The 14,883-nt window shown below is 60.6% G+C and overlaps 6 protein-coding genes across 6 annotated transcripts; 4 read left to right on the top strand and 2 right to left on the bottom strand.

The window, feature by feature from the left end:
• Nucleotides 1-449: 449 nt before the first annotated feature.
• On the top strand, nt 450-2,192 carry HRG_10476 (cellulase (glycosyl hydrolase family 5) domain-containing protein; the record flags this gene model as incomplete). The annotated part of the gene is made up of 2 exons (XM_044868947.1): nt 450-573; nt 628-2,192. 2 exons carry the CDS (start codon nt 450-452, stop codon nt 2,190-2,192), a joined length of 1,689 nt encoding a protein of 562 aa, XP_044716302.1.
• Nucleotides 2,193-2,926: 734 nt separating this feature from the next.
• HRG_10475 (major facilitator superfamily domain-containing protein) lies at nt 2,927-5,258 on the top strand (the record flags this gene model as incomplete). Its single annotated transcript, XM_044868946.1, has 7 exons — nt 2,927-3,261; nt 3,353-3,855; nt 3,979-4,267; nt 4,336-4,506; nt 4,825-4,861; nt 4,930-4,999; nt 5,098-5,258. The coding sequence occupies 7 exons, from the start codon at nt 2,927-2,929 to the stop codon at nt 5,256-5,258; spliced, it is 1,566 nt and encodes a 521-aa protein (XP_044716301.1).
• A 3,627-nt stretch (nt 5,259-8,885) lies between these two features.
• Nucleotides 8,886-11,088, top strand: HRG_10474 (transcription activator of gluconeogenesis; the record flags this gene model as incomplete). Its single annotated transcript, XM_044868945.1, has 3 exons — nt 8,886-9,108; nt 9,256-10,973; nt 11,038-11,088. The coding sequence occupies 3 exons, from the start codon at nt 8,886-8,888 to the stop codon at nt 11,086-11,088; spliced, it is 1,992 nt and encodes a 663-aa protein (XP_044716300.1).
• A 305-nt stretch (nt 11,089-11,393) lies between these two features.
• HRG_10473 (riboflavin kinase domain-containing protein) lies at nt 11,394-12,016 on the bottom strand (the record flags this gene model as incomplete). The annotated part of the gene is made up of 2 exons (XM_044868944.1): nt 11,394-11,828; nt 11,906-12,016. The coding sequence occupies 2 exons, from the start codon at nt 12,014-12,016 to the stop codon at nt 11,394-11,396; spliced, it is 546 nt and encodes a 181-aa protein (XP_044716299.1).
• Nucleotides 12,017-12,613: 597 nt separating this feature from the next.
• HRG_10472 (NAD(P)H-binding domain-containing protein) lies at nt 12,614-13,354 on the bottom strand (the record flags this gene model as incomplete). Its single annotated transcript, XM_044868943.1, has 1 exon — nt 12,614-13,354. One exon carries the CDS (start codon nt 13,352-13,354, stop codon nt 12,614-12,616), a length of 741 nt encoding a protein of 246 aa, XP_044716298.1.
• A 529-nt stretch (nt 13,355-13,883) lies between these two features.
• HRG_10471 (ring finger domain-containing protein) lies at nt 13,884-14,544 on the top strand (the record flags this gene model as incomplete). The annotated part of the gene is made up of 2 exons (XM_044868942.1): nt 13,884-13,902; nt 13,964-14,544. 2 exons carry the CDS (start codon nt 13,884-13,886, stop codon nt 14,542-14,544), a joined length of 600 nt encoding a protein of 199 aa, XP_044716297.1.
• Nucleotides 14,545-14,883: the final 339 nt, after the last annotated feature.

The raw sequence follows: 14,883 nt of genomic DNA, 5'->3' as shown, positions 1-14,883 counted from the left end.
TTGATTTCGGCTGGATGACGTGCGCTGGCAAGACATTCCACACTCACTCGCATAGAATCTACACGCCCCTTTTTCACCTGTGCGCCCGCATTCCACAAGCCATGGCACCGCAGGAATCCCCCTCGCGGCCCGCAAACCGAGCTCGCCATCGACATGGGGGCGAAGCATCCAAAAGAAACCAGCATCGCAAGAGGAAGACGCACACGAGGAGGCCGGCGACGTCGACCGACGAGAGCAGAAGAGAGGGGTCGTCTCAAGGGCTCTCGGCTGGAGCGTTGGCGCAGCTGAACCGACAACATGCCCGGCAGAAGCCCAGAGCCGAACGGCGGGAACGAACGCGACGACAAGAGGTGCCCGCCCCCGAGCCGCCGCCGCCGCCAAAGACTCGAAAGCACCATCAACACAAGAGCAATAAGAAGGGGAAAAAGAGGCGGGTGGTCAGCGGAGCGATGATGGAGGAGGGTCGGGTCGGACGATCCGGTCTGCGAGGCCGAGGAGGCTGGAGCGAAGAGAGCTTGGAGAAGGAGGACCTGTATCAGCGGCCTCGGAAGAAGAAGTCAAGGAAGAAACTCTGTGAGTGGCCGATGCCGTGTTGCGACGGGCGCATGGACTGACGAGCAGAACCAGGGATACTGCTGGGCTGCAGCATCGTCGTTCTCGTCATCGTCGTCGTCGTGGCCGTGGTGGTGAGCAAGAAGAAGGCAGGCGACTCGTCGGCCGACTCGAGCCTCGAGGGCAAAGACCGCGCAAACATACCGGCCAAGTGGCAGAACACGTACCTCGACCCCTGGGCGTGGCAGACGACAAAGGACTTCAACGTGACGTTTACCGACGAGATGGTGGGCGGGCTGCCCGTCATGGGCCTCTTCACCGACTGGGACGACTCCAACCGCGCAAACGACAAGGTGCCGCCGCTCCAGGACAAATGGGGCTCGTACGGCGACAAGCCGGCGCGCGGCGTCAACCTGGGAGGGTGGCTGACGCTCGAGCCCTTCATCACGCCCTCGCTCTTCAACTACAACGCCAAGCTGGGCATCGTCGACGAGTACAACCTGTGCAAGCACCTCGGGGCGTCGGCGGCCAAGACCCTCGAGGCGCACTACGACTCGTTTGTGAGCGAGGACACGTTCCGGGCCATTGCGGCGGCCGGGCTCGACCACGTCCGCATCCCCTTTTCGCACTGGGCCGTCGAGAACTACGACGGCGACCCGTACGTCTTCCGCACCTCGTGGCGCTACCTGCTGCGCGGCATCGAGTGGGCGCGCAAGCACGGCCTGCGCGTCAACCTCGACCTGCACAGCCTGCCGGGCAGCCAGAACGGCTGGAACCACAGCGGCCGGTTCGGCGCCATCGGCTGGTTCAACGGCACCGACGGCCAGACCAACGCCAAGCGCTCGCTCGAGCTGCACGACCGCCTGTCCAAGTTCTTTGCGCAGGCGCGGTACCGCAACATCGTGACACACTACGGCCTGGTCAACGAGCCGCGCATGACGTTCCTGCCCCTCGGCGACGTCGTGTCGTGGACCAAGGCGGCCAACAAGGTGGTGCGCGGCAACGGCGTCGACGCCCTCGTCGTCTTTGGCGACGGCTTCATGGGCCTCGACAAGTGGCAGGGCCTGCTTCCCGGCGACATGGTGCTCGACGTGCACCAGTACGTCATCTTCAACGAGAACCAGATCGATTTCACGCACCGCAAAAAGGTGCAGTACGCCTGCGACGGCTGGACGCAGCAGACGGAGCTGAGCATGGACCCGGCCCGCGGCCACGGCCCCACCGTCTTCGCCGAGTGGTCCCAGGCCGACACGGACTGCGCCAGGCACCTGACGGGCGTCGGCTGGGGCAACCGCTGGCAGGGCACCTACGACACGGGCGACGAGGCCACGTCGACGCTGACGCCGCGCTGCCCGGCCAAGGACGCCTCGTGCTCGTGCTCCAAGGCCAACCAGGACCCGGCCCAGTTCAGCGCCGACTACAAAAAATTCCTGCGCATGTTCGCCGAGGCCCAGATGCACAGCTTCGAAAAGGGTTGGGGCTGGTGGTACTGGACCTGGAAGACGGAGAGCGCGCCGCTGTGGAGCTACGAGGCTGGCCTCGAGGCCGGCATCCTCCCGGCAAAGGCCTACGAGCCGGACTTCAAGTGCGACGCCGACGTGCCCGACTTTGCCAAGGACGGCCTGTCCGAGACGTACTGATGATGGTGTGATTGCACCTGTTTGCTTTTGTGACTTGTTGTATATAACGTGCAGGCCGGCAGGGGCGGATAATTCGGACCGGCATGGGATTTGCGGACGTGACAGGAACAGCCATCGGACAGAACTCGGCATACTACAGCATCCATGTGCAATATAGAAGAGCGGGCTAGTGTTGTATTTAGCAAGTAAAAAGGATTTTGTCGCTGTGAAAACCAAACGTTGGTGCATGGTGTGAATCCCACTATCCGTCTATTCCTCCATGAAACAGGCCATGTAACGCCTTGTTCTCTCTTATCCAAGAAGCAAAGTGCGGCGGCATCTTCATTGCCTCTTGCGCGCAAGCCCATGTCTTGACGCCATCGGTGCAGGCTGACGGTTATGCATTCAACGTTCCTCCCCCAAGCGCCGGCCTCGGCTCTGGCGGCCTTATCACCGCCTCATATCCGACGCCGTCGCTTCCCTTGCCCGTCTGCGGCCTCGGTGCCCTGGACGAGGACGAGGACGGGTCGCTAGTGGCCTGGGGAGTCGACAATGGCCGGCGACGGAGACTAAAGCGAAGATTTCTAATCAGCAGCATCTCGGGCTCCGGACTAGTCTCGGTTCAAGCCATCAACCCCTATGCCCGTCCTTGCCAAGGTCCCAGCCCGGCTTATAAAGTCCCCCGGTTTGCGTGTCTTCATGCCGTTGGTCTATCGATGTTCGCTCCTGACGTGAAAGTCAGTGCCACCGCAAAGATGGGCCCAGCACAGAACGCCCAACGGCCGTTGTCGAATCGGCCCAAATCGCCAACGGCGGATGGCCCGGGCCCCGGCTCGGACGACTCCACCCTGTCCCGCTCCAGCCAGCACTCGCCGCCCGCTGCCATGCATCGGACTCGGTCGCGAAACAGCAACGGCGTATCCGACAAGTCCGCCGATGCCGGCGAGGCGGCCGGTTCGCCGCCCCGGGACAAGCATGCGTTCGAGGTCGACTGGGACGGAGGCGACAGCGATCCCATGTGCCCCCGGAGCTTCGGCTGGGGCCGCAAATGGCTGATTGTCATCATCGTCTCGCATGCCAGCCTATGCGTGTAAGTTGATTATCCGAGGAAACGAGAAATGGCGCGGATGCAAGAGAGAGAGAGGGTGACGCCCCTGCTTGCTAACGTCGCCGGCCGGCAGCACTTGTGCCAGCTCCATTTACACGTCGACGTACGAGAAGATGGAGGCCGAATTCCACAACTCTAGGATCGTCTCCGTGCTCGGCTTGTCTACCTTTGTCTTGGGCATCAGCTTCGGGCCCATGTTCCTCAGCCCGCTCAGCGAGTTCTACGGCCGGCGGCCCATTTACCTCGTGGCTTGGACCACCTACCTTGTCTGGCTCATCCCGCAGGCCGTGACCAAGCACGTTGCCGTCCTGCTCGTCTTCCGCTTCATGGACGGCTTTGCCGGCAGTGCCTTTCTGGCCGTGTCGGGCGGCACCGTGGGCGATTTGTTCGCAAAGGACGAGCTGCATGCCCCAATGGCTTTCTTCTCCATGTCCCCCTTCATTGGGCCCAGTCTCGGCCCCTTGGTAGGTGGCTTCATCAACTACAACGTTGATTGGCGCTGGACGTATTACGTGCTCATCATCTGGACATTCGCTCTTTGGGTCGCCATCATCTTCTTCGTTCCCGAAACGTACCGTACGTACCCCTGTCCCTCCGACCCCTTATTTCCTCTTTGCCCTTCCCGATTCGAGGACTCGGCGTTCATCTGTTCGGTGGACATGATGCACTGACATGCGCTCATGTGGGTGAACGTGCCAGACCCCATCTTGTTGAGGAACAAAGCGCGCAGGCTCCGGGCGGAGACTGGAGACGACAGATGGATCGTCCCGGCCGACATGGTCGAACGGTCGGTCACGCGCGCCGTTGGGCGCTCGCTGCTTCGCCCATTTCAGCTCCTTATCTTCGAGCCCATGTGTCTCAACCTCTGCATCTTCTCTGCGCTGCTTCTGGGCATCCTCTATCTCTTCTTCGGGGCCTTTCCCCTCGTCTTCGGCACCAACCACGGCTTCAACCTTGGCAGACGGGCCTGGCCTTCTTGGGCATCATGGTAGCCATGCTTCTTGGAGTGGCATCTGATCCCTTGTGGCACCGCATCCGTGCCAACCTCATTCGCAGGCACGAGCGAGTGACCGGGGTTAAGGACGGCAGCGAGCCCGAGTTTCGACTCCCCCCCGCCATTCTTGGTTCCCTCCTCGTCCCTGTCGGCCTGTTCATGTTTGGCTGGTCAACGTATCCGTGGGTGCATTGGATCGTTCCCATCATTGGATCGGCCATATTTGGAACCGGGTAAGTCGTGTTCAGCCACCGCATTACACAGCATGGCCATCAAAGACGGCTCGTGCTGTGGGAGAAGCAAAGGGAGTGGGGGCAAGCCCATGCCAGTTCATTTGCTGTGCCATAGCTTGAGGTCCAGTTGGGTTGGGAGAGCCGTTTCTCGCAGCCGCGCTCTGACCCTGCTTGGCGAGGTGGTGTAGCCTGGCCGGCTGGCTCGTGCAGCGGTCGAGGCAGGTTTGCTTCGGCCCATGCCGCCAGCAGGGCATCGAGACTTCTCTTTGACCATCTCGCATTGCCGAAGATCTGGTGCTGACGATGAGCGTGGCACAGCAACGTGTTGCTGTTCACCAGCATCTTTACCTTTCTTGTGAGTCGACCGATGCCCGCCCAGGCAAAAGGATTTGCCGTCTTGCTTACAAGCTCGACCAACAAAAGGTCGACGCCTATCCACTGTACGCCGCGAGCGCCCTCGCGGCCAACGCATTCATCCGCTGTCTCTTTGCCGGTGAGAAGACCTGAAATCCGCGCGGCCCGCGGGTTACGGGCTCGGCCTGCTTCTGCCGTCGAACGTAGGACGTAGATGATGCTAACTCAGGATCACAGCGGCATTCCCACTGTTCGGCAACCAGATGTACCAAAAGCTGGGCTACCAGTGGGCTTCGTCCCTGCTTGCATTCCTGACCGTCGTCATGCTCCCATTCCCGTACATTTTCTTCAGATATGGCAAGCGAATTCGAGACAAGAGTCGGTTTGCCAAGAACTAACAGGGATGTAATCGTGCCAAGAAGAGACGCTCGGGCGGCCTAACGAGGACATGGGACTCCAGGCTCGGCGTTAAGGAGACTCGGCATGTCGAGCGTAACGGGCAACTCGTCAGCAGCATCAGATGACGAGCAGCATGCCCATGCCCCTACCCTGTGAGCGGCGCGTTGGCCAGCGCAGGAGATACGAGGCCCGTACGTGGACGGCGTGATATGACGCAGGGCCTCGTTTTGGCCCTACAAGCCATGCCTGCGTCTTTGTGCGCCCACATACATGCCAGACGTGTGTCGGTGTACTTGGAGCCGCACCCATGCAGGTCAGGAGGGCAGTTGAAGGTGCCCGGCCGAGTTGCTGCCCACCGTGTTGGGCAGAGCTGGACTCGCGGCCATCGGTTGGCCGTGGCGGGAGATGTCATCAAGGAGCTGGTGTAGCTCAAGCTGGCAGCACGTCACGCCGGCTGCCGTCAAGATGTGGTCATGACACCTTGTGCCTGCGAGGGCGCGGGACACGGCATGGAGAGAGAGAGGGAGACCTGGGAGGGGAAGGTGATGGGGCGAGAGGGCCGGGATTCAGGAGCGCGAACCTGTGAAGTAAAGGACGAGGTGGGTTACACGCACGTGTGTCTGCATTTGTTGAGATGCACTGATAGCGGAGTCAGCACGTATGGTTGACTGGGCATCGATGCGACGACGGGCGGCGGACGCACATGGACCAAGGAGAACGAGCTGCGAAAGGAGGCGGCGGCGAGACTCGGCCGCTCGGCTAAGAGCATCTCTCAGAGGCCGGCCCATGCGGACAGGGCCATGATGAATGGTGCCGAAAGCCATGCAGATATGTGTGCGCGTACCTATGGATGGATGGCATTTGTACGACTTGCCACGGTCAGGAGCCAAGTGGTCGTCGAGGAGGGAGGGGTGGAGGGAAACCTCGAGAAGTGTTGGAGGCAGAGAGAGGGGGCAAAGCCCTCGAGGTTGCGCGCCAGCCATGTCCGCCGATGGATGCTGTATCGCCGCCGCTCGCGCAACCGGGATGCGAGGAGGCTCGAGTCGCGGACAGACGAAGTTGGCCACGATGGTGTGCAGCCGTCGTGTTGGCTGCAAATAGCTGGCTGGTCATGCCGTCCTCGATGGTCTGCGTTGGCGGAGCAGCATCGAGTGCGATTTCAGTCTGTGTGGAGGCATAACGTAGGTAGGCCGTCGAGAGGAGATCTCTTGAGAGTGTCTCTTGAGGGTGTCTCTTGAGGGTGTCTCTTGAGATTGCCTCTTGAGGTTGTCTCTTGAGGTTGTCTCATCTGTGGTCTACCCCAGATTTACCCGAGATCCTGAATGTGATATCTTCGAGGGACTAGTACCCGCTATCGGGCGTGGCCTAGCGGTCTGCCAGGCACGGTGCCCCGTCTCGTCTCACTGGACCTCCCTGCAATTGTCAAGTACTGTACCTGGAATCTGGCAGGTGCCCATTGATCGGTAGCGAAGCGGGCCCGCAAGTGGGCCGGCAAACTACCCACCTGGTATCACGCTGCACACGTTTATCAAGTACCAGGTACGAAGCAGACGTCACCTTTGGGGCCGCTGCCAACCACGGAGACGTCAAGATGCCGCAACACGTAATGGCCATTGCCAATCGACGGCTGGTAAAGTGAGCGGCCTCCCATTTCCCAATGTGCTCTGACGGACTTGCCTGCAGCCCCTGGTGCGTCTTGGCGCCCAGCCCCGGCTGACGAGACGACGGCAATTCTCACCGCTCGCAAGGTACTTGATACTTTGAGCGAGTTACGAAGCTTCCCCCCAGGGAAAGGCAAAGGCGTCAAGGATCAGATGACGCCCGTAATCCAATATTGCCTCAGCTTTAAAAATAAACTGTTTCATGTCGACCAAGATCAGTTCTTGCCAAAGCTCTTCGTCAGTGCCGTGAACCTCGGGCCAAGTCAGAGCCATGTCAGCGTCTGAGCGCTTGATTGGCCAGGTCCGAGGTGCAGCGTCCTCGGCTTGCATCCAATTCGGCACGTGTTTAGTCACCCGCAGTGGGGTGGGGGTGTACGTAAGCACTTGCTAGGTAAGCCTGTGGCTTAATTATCTTATTGCAGCGACCACTGAGGCCCGCCGGGAGCCTCCCCCGCATTCAGAAGCCGCACATGCCTCCCGTCCATCCACGCTGCAACACACATGCCAAAGTCGACGCCTGGTCGCGTTTGTTTCACGACTCCGCCATCGCCAACGAATTGCCTGCCTCGTCAAGCCTAGACGACTCTCCCATGGTAACACTGTAGGCGGTAGTTTAAGTGCTCGCGACTTGGATGCCTCGAGCGGCGGGATTGCAGCCTCTACTTGCCGATACTTTGTGAAGGCTCTGCTGGACTCTTCAACACCACGCCAACCGCCCGACGTACCTGCTGTCGCCATCTCCCCTCCCCTCCCCTCTCTCGTCCCCTTCCCCCTCTCCACTCTCGCTCTCCTCCTCCCATTCACTCAACTCCCGCTTCTCCCTCTCGACTGCGACGCGCTGTCCGCCTGCGCCAAGCGGCTACCGACGAATCACTACGCAAAAACGTGGTGCGCTTGTCCGTCTTGCATGCCTCATCTCTGCGTGACGGCTGCACCGCGGCTTCCACCAGCTCCTGTCGTCTACGCCGTCCTGCGCGCCGTTGCCCGTTTGCCCAATACTGCGCCTCCTCGGTAGAGCCAACTCCAGGTTGATGGTGCATGCCGGCCACCACATGGGCCACGGGTAGCTGCGTCTGAGCCCCCACCCATCGACAGTCTCACTCTCAGCCTCTCCTCTTGGATTGGCATCCCTCCGACGTAGGGGCAACAAAAGGATGGCCACGGCCTAAAGTCCCAGAACGCCACCCCGCTCCCCTCGCCACGCGCCAAGACCTTATCCAACATCATCGAACTCGACGACGACCGACGACAGCAATACCACCATCGCCGTCCTCTTCTATCTTGCTGCCATAACCAACAGCAGCAGCTACTTCTGCTAAATAACTTGCTTTGCCTGGGTGCGCCACTTCGCCCCGGGATCCTCGGGCCCCTCAGACAGCCGTCCACGCCGCCGCCCGCCTGTCCAGCCTCTCCGTTACACAGGAACGCCTCGCCCTTGGGCTTATCACCAACCCATTGGACCTCGCCCGCTCTACTCTGCGGAGAATACGAGCACGTCCTGACGTCTAATAACTCTTGTTTCGGCAACGCGCCCGATCACCTGGCGCGGGAAGCCACAGCAATCCCCCTCTCGACAGCAAGCACAACTTCTGGTCGCCCAACCACGTCTCGGCCATCTGTCTGTCTCAGCCCGAACCGACAAGCACTTCCAACGAGCAGCAAGTCAGTAATCAAGTCCCCTTCACCTACCAAGTTGCGTTGGCTTGCTTCCAAACTGCGTACTCAAAACATCCTACACACCTATGCTGGCTAGCGGTCTGCCCCCACCCTTTCACTCCTTCAGGCTCAGTCTTAGTGTGACGGAGGCCTACCTTTGTGTGGTTCCGCAAGCATTTGGATGGATGGGGGGGCCAGGAGCCTGGGGACTGGAGCTCGCATAGCCGTCTCGTCCGTGTGTGAGGAGCATTCGCGGGCCAGCAAAAGGGGGAAGCCGAAGCCGCGCCGCTATTATAAGACTAGCACAAAATGCCCGACGACATGGAGGAAACCGGCGACGTCTCGGATCATGCTTCTGAGATTGACGACGAGTCGGAATATTTTGCCAAGGAAGACGACAAGATGATTGATAACTCGGCGAATGGTGCCGGCGGCATCAAAAAGAAGTACGACCCCAAGGATCCCCTGAGGCCAAGGAGAAAGAAGGCGAGGAGAGCCTGCTTCGCCTGTCAGAGAGCTCATCTCACGTGCGGTAAGTGAGTTTCTACAAGCGGGTCTTGAATGCCTTGCTCCGGTCAGCTCCTGTCGGGCTCGAGCAATGAGCTTTCGGTACCATACCGGTCCCGCGTTCTGCGGTCATCATAACTGGTCAGTACATGAGCTAACTTGGTCTGCGTAGGTGACGAGAGACCCTGCAAGCGCTGTATCAAGCGTGGCCTCGCCGATGCCTGCCAGGACGGCGTGCGGAAAAAGGCGAAATATCTCCACGACGCACCCGAGGAGGCCCTTGGACCGGTCCTCGGCCCCAATTACAGCACCAGCACCTCACGCGCGCGACCAAACGGCCAGCGTCAGAACTCGGTACAGTCGGATCTGTCGACCACGGCACATGGAGGCAGCTTCCTTGGTCAAAACAACACGGCATCGTTCCCCGTCTATCCGGCCGAATCTCGAGGTCGAGTAGGGATACCAGAAGGCCTGTCATTCAACCCTCAAACCTCGCCAGTCTCGCCCTCTTTCCAGGCCAACCCAGCAGCCAATGCCCAGCCGCAGGTGGATGGCATGCTGCAGGGCAACCCCATGGACTTTAACGCCTTGTTTGATCCCAGCAATCCGGCTCTGTATAACTTTGACCTGGAAGGCCTCGACTTTGGCAGCCAGTATGCCGGCTGGGAGTTTGGCATCCTCAACAAGATGGGCTTGGGGGCTGAAACGTCTCCCCGCGAAAACGCCATGTCGCAGACGCCCTCTAACGAGGCCAACTATGCAGCACTCTTCGCCAACGGCACCAACGGAGCCTACGATGCCTCGAGCCTGTTGGGCAGCGAGTACCCTGGCGTCGACGCCGGTGCAAGCATTTATACCCAAGGAAACCTGCAGCACGGCCTGCCGCACGCCTACGCCATTGCAGCAGGGCCGACGGGCCTCACCAGCCCGAGCACCGACGCGACATCGAGCCCCCAGACTGCTTTGGACGGCTCTCCCAGCACAGGCGCCTTTGGTAGCTTGCCCAACGTGCCGGACGCGTCCAGGATCAAGTCGAAACAGGACAAGATTGCCCAGTCCATCCTGGGCAAGCGACAACGCGACTCGGCAGCCATCTACGCGAGCGTCAGGGAGCCGTACCCCTACACTGCCGGCTTCCACAACATGATTGCGGTCCTCCATGATCGGCTGCCACTTGAAAAGCTGGTCAATATTGTCAGGTCACTGGGCGAGATCCGGCCATCATTTATTGCGTGCACCAAGAACCTGACGCGCGAAGACCTAGTGTTTATGGAAAAGTGTTTCCAGCGAACCCTGGTCGAGTTTGATGACTTTCTTCAGCACTGCTGCGCCCCCACCATTGTCTGCCGCCGATCCGGCGAGGTGGCCGCGGTTAACAAGGAGTTTACAGCCCTGACGGGATGGACCAAAGAGGTACTGCTGGGCAAAGAGCCCAACCGAAACGTGCACGTCCGCTGTTCGTCCAATGTTGAGTCCACCAATGGCGGCGACGAGGGCTCCCGGACCGAAGACTCGACTCCCGGCGTGCAGAGTACAGTGGCTGAGGCCAGCACGGGCGGCCGGCCGCAGCCTGTATTTCTTGCCGAGCTGCTGGACGATGACAGTGTGGTGCAGTTCTACCGCGACTTTGCGCAGCTGGCGTTCGAGGACAGCCGCGGCAAGGTGCAGCGAAACTGCTGCCTGATGAAGTACCGGACCCAAGAAGAGATTGACGGCAAGGACGACGCGTCACGCAAAGATGACAGGACGAGCATCTTGAGCAGCCGCGTGACGCGAATCGACGGGGAACACGGCATATCCCGCATTGAGAAGGATGGCAAGGTGAACTGCACGTACTGCTGGACCATCAAACGAGACGTTTTTGACATTCCCATGATGATCATAATGAACGTGAGTCGGAATGGTCTCTCTTGATGCCTGACGAGAAGCTTGCCAAGCTAACGGCGTCGTCTAGTTTTTGCCGAGGTATTATCCCAACCAGGAACCTCATCAACTTGCGGTTTAGCCCTTTCCTAGCCAACTATGGACTCGTTGCCTGCCGAGATATTGCGTGGCAAATATTTATGACATGATTGAAGCCAGGGTTTTCAGGACTGGATTTGTTTGGCCCCATGGAGGTGGAATCCACTGGGTGTGCCCCTCGAGGACGGCGAGGCGGACGCTGGACCCCGGGACTTGGCGGCATGGATAGGAGGGCAGATGACGAAGAAGATACCCCGGCGTGGATACGTAGGTAGTTGGAACAATCAATGATGGCTCGACCAGATGATTTGGGTGGTGCGACTACGCAGCTGACGGTGCGAGGCGTCTTCACAGCGGCCTGGCCAGCCACTCGGCGCCCTGAGCCGAAGCCGAGGCGGGTTTCCAGGCGTCTCTGGCGAGGCTCTTTGCGGCGACGTCGCAGTCGAACTTGATGTCGTCGACGAGGGCATCGAGGCTCTTATAGTCCTTTTCGGGGCGGATGAAGCCGAGGATGAGGAGGCGCATGTGGGCGTTGTAGAAGTCGGCGGAGAAGGGGTGGAGGACATGGACCTCTGCGCTACGCACCGTGTTTTTGTAAAAAGGATTGTAGCCGATGGACATGACCATGGGGAAGAGGGCGAAGCCGGCGTCGTCGGCGGGCCGGTCGGGGTGGTCGGCGGGCAGGGCCAGGGAGGCGTAGCCAAAGTAGACGCCCGAGGGGGTGTCGGCGATCCAGGAGGTGAGGGAGGCGTCGACGGGGAGGTTTGCGGTGGGGATGCCGAGCTGCGAGCCGTTGTTTGCATTGCAATTTCGCACGATTTCTTGGGCTATTCTCGGTATGAGGGGTGCGATGGGCATACCTCTTTGGATCCGCGGCCGAAGCCGGCAATGACTTTGCCCTCCATCTGTAGCGGGTAGGGGAGTTCGGGACCGCTGTCGGAGCCGACAATGTCGGGGCGCGAGGCAGACATTTGGACGGGGCGTTGGGTGAGTGCGCGAGAGAGAGTGACTGAGAGGAATGATGATGACGTCGCCGCACTTCTTATTCTATTTTTGAGACCGTCGTCGTCTGGGGCTGAAAAGCAATGACAAGCAGACACGCTCAGGTGGGTTTCGATGAGCGCTGTTGTGAAGATGGACTGGACAAGAGACAAGCGCGAGGGTGCGAGAGCAGGAATCGGTGACTCAATTCGTAAGCAGAGACGAGGCAGCGAGGCTAATGATGGGGCAGCGAGCTTCGTCAGTGGCCCGGTGGGGCGGTCCGGTCCGGGGGCATGTCGAAGGGTAGCTGCAACTGTCGGCATGATTCCAACCTGTTGACGTAAGCGGGACGATGCGAAGAAGAAGGAGCGAGTGATATATTAAACAGGACGACAACAGCGTGAAGCAAGCCCAAGCATATTCTGGGTGCAAGGCAACTTTGACTAGAGTGGAATCTTTGAGAGCAACAAGAACTAAAGGACTCGAAATCCATCCTCTCTTCCCCGGGAGCAATCCGCCTGTCCCTCGCTCGCCATGACCCATCATCAACAGCAGGTCGTGGGTAGCAGGCAGGCTTCCCTCGACTCTCACGTCGCCGACGTCTCCGGGGCGGCAGGCCACTCGGTGCGGCCGAGCCTGACAATGTCGCTGGCCTCGACGACCCAGTACTTGGCCGGGGCCTTGCCCTGAGCGGCGAGCTGGGCGGCCCTGACGGCGGCGCGGGCAATGACGTCCGCGTCCTGGCCGACCATGTCCTGGACGCCGGCGCCGAGCCTGCCGAGGCCGCGGGCGACGGTTTGGGCGAGGCCCTCGGCGAACCTGCTCTGCTCGCGCTGGCCGAGGATGACGCCGGGCTTGAGGATGACGGCGTGGTCGAAGCCGAGGTCGCGCACCACGTCCTCGACGCCGTTCTTCATCTTGCTGTACGGCGCCATGCCCGAGAGCATGCCGCGCGTGCCGCCGCTCGACACAAAGACAAAGGTGGCCACGCCCGCCTCCTTGGCCGCCCGCGCCAGCTCCACGTTGAGGTCGTGGTCAATCTTCCACTGGTTCTGGATGCTGCCCGCCGCGGCGCGCGTGGTCCCGAGCGCCGAGAAGACGGCCGCGGGCACGGGCGCGAGGCCCGACAGCGCTGCTGCCCACTTGCTTGTGTCGGCGTCGACAATGGTCTGCAGCTGCTGCTGCTGGTCCGCCGCCGCAGCAGCCTTGGGCGCGCGGCGCGTGATGGTGTAGACGGGCTGGTACGCCTCGGCGCTGGCCAGCAGGGTCGACAGGATGTGGGAGCCGACGAGGCCCGTCGAGCCGATGACGGCGGCCGGGGATGACATGGTGCGTGGTTGGGGTGGCACGGGAATGACGTTTTGGTCAGGTTGGTTTATCGTGGAAAATACGAATCACGGAAGGCAGAATTCTACTCGAGTTACACCCGCAGATGGGATCGGCGTCGAGGCTCTATAGCGGCCGGTTTGCCGTCTACCGGTTGGACGGGGTGCCCCAAGCGCCCTGTAGGTAATTAAAGCAGAGATGGGAGCTCAGGGTCACCACCCCTCACTGCCCCAGCGCCCCTCGGCACCTGCTTGCGACGCCGCCTCTGCCTGCTCCTACACCCACTACTAGCAGCTCTAGGCGGATACCGATTAGGTAGGTACGTACAGTAGCAGCTGGACCTGCTCTCCAATTCTACATAAGCATACGTCAACTCCGCCAACACTCTCGAGTCTTTCGGATTCGCAGCTCGAGAGCCCGCTCCGTATTCCTCCGACTCCCCTCACTTTCTTCTTCCTCGACTCCCCTCGCCTCTCCCATCGCCCGAGGGCAAGCAAAGGGGAAGACGAGGAAAAGACGACACCAGGCACCATGGCGACGCAATACGAAGGTAAAAGACGTCCCTCCAGGCACCCGCTTCACCCGCTCATGCTCACGCCCGCCAATGCCAGTTGAGCACAACGTCGAGCTCTCGGAGCCCCGGCGCCCGACGCGACGCGTCGACATGGCCCCCTTCTTCGCCCTGCTCAACATGCTCAGCTCGCCGTCGGGCCGAGACTCCCCCCACAACAACCCGCACGCCACGCCCACGCCCGTCGACACGGCCGCCCTCTTCCGCCTGTTGCAGGACCAGCTGCACACGCTGCACAGCACCGCGCCCACCCCGGACAACCGCGCCTTTCTCGAGCAGCTCATGGCCTCGCTCGACGACGATATCCACGACCCCCCCGCCCACCTCCGCGGCGTCAGCCAGGAGTTTGTCGACACCCTTGACCGCGTCGGCCGCAAGACGCTCGCCCGCGATGATGACTGCGCCATCTGCAAGGTCCCCTACCTCGACGACGAGTGGTGCCTCGTCGTCGAGCTGCCCTGCAAGGGCCGCCATCGCTTCGACCTCGAGTGCGTCGGGCCATGGCTGCGCAGCAAGGGCACTTGTCCCATGTGTCGCGAGGACATGGGCTCTAGGAAACGCTCGCCCGTCCCCGCGGCTGCCGACGACGAGGAGGACGATGCCGATATGATGTATGCCTAAAAACAGGTGGAAAATAAAAACATACTTCACAAACCAGGGAGACGGTTGAAGGTTGTTGGCGCGGGAGCTTGACAGGAAGGGCAACCAATATCTTTCCAATCCCCCTTGTTGTGTTGGCATGAAGTTATGTTGCTCTCCCTATGTCGTACAGAGAAGAGCAAGCGTCCGTCCCTGGCCGCCGGCACGGACCGTGCAGAGTGGCGGGCGACGATTCTCTCAGCTTGAGAGGATGTTTTGAGAAGGATTCTCTACATCTGTCTCTCTCTCTCTCCTCCAAAAAAGAAAACTGCCCTCCACGTCGAGATGTTTTAACCAACAAATGGACTCTGCAATGGCTAC

Source organism: Hirsutella rhossiliensis (genome assembly GCF_020360975.1).
Source record: "Hirsutella rhossiliensis strain HR02 chromosome Unknown scaffold00015, whole genome shotgun sequence".
Taxonomy (NCBI): Eukaryota; Fungi; Ascomycota; class Sordariomycetes; order Hypocreales; family Ophiocordycipitaceae; genus Hirsutella; species Hirsutella rhossiliensis.
Note: the sequence above shows the minus strand (reverse complement) of the source record. Positions and strands in the feature narration are given on the sequence as shown.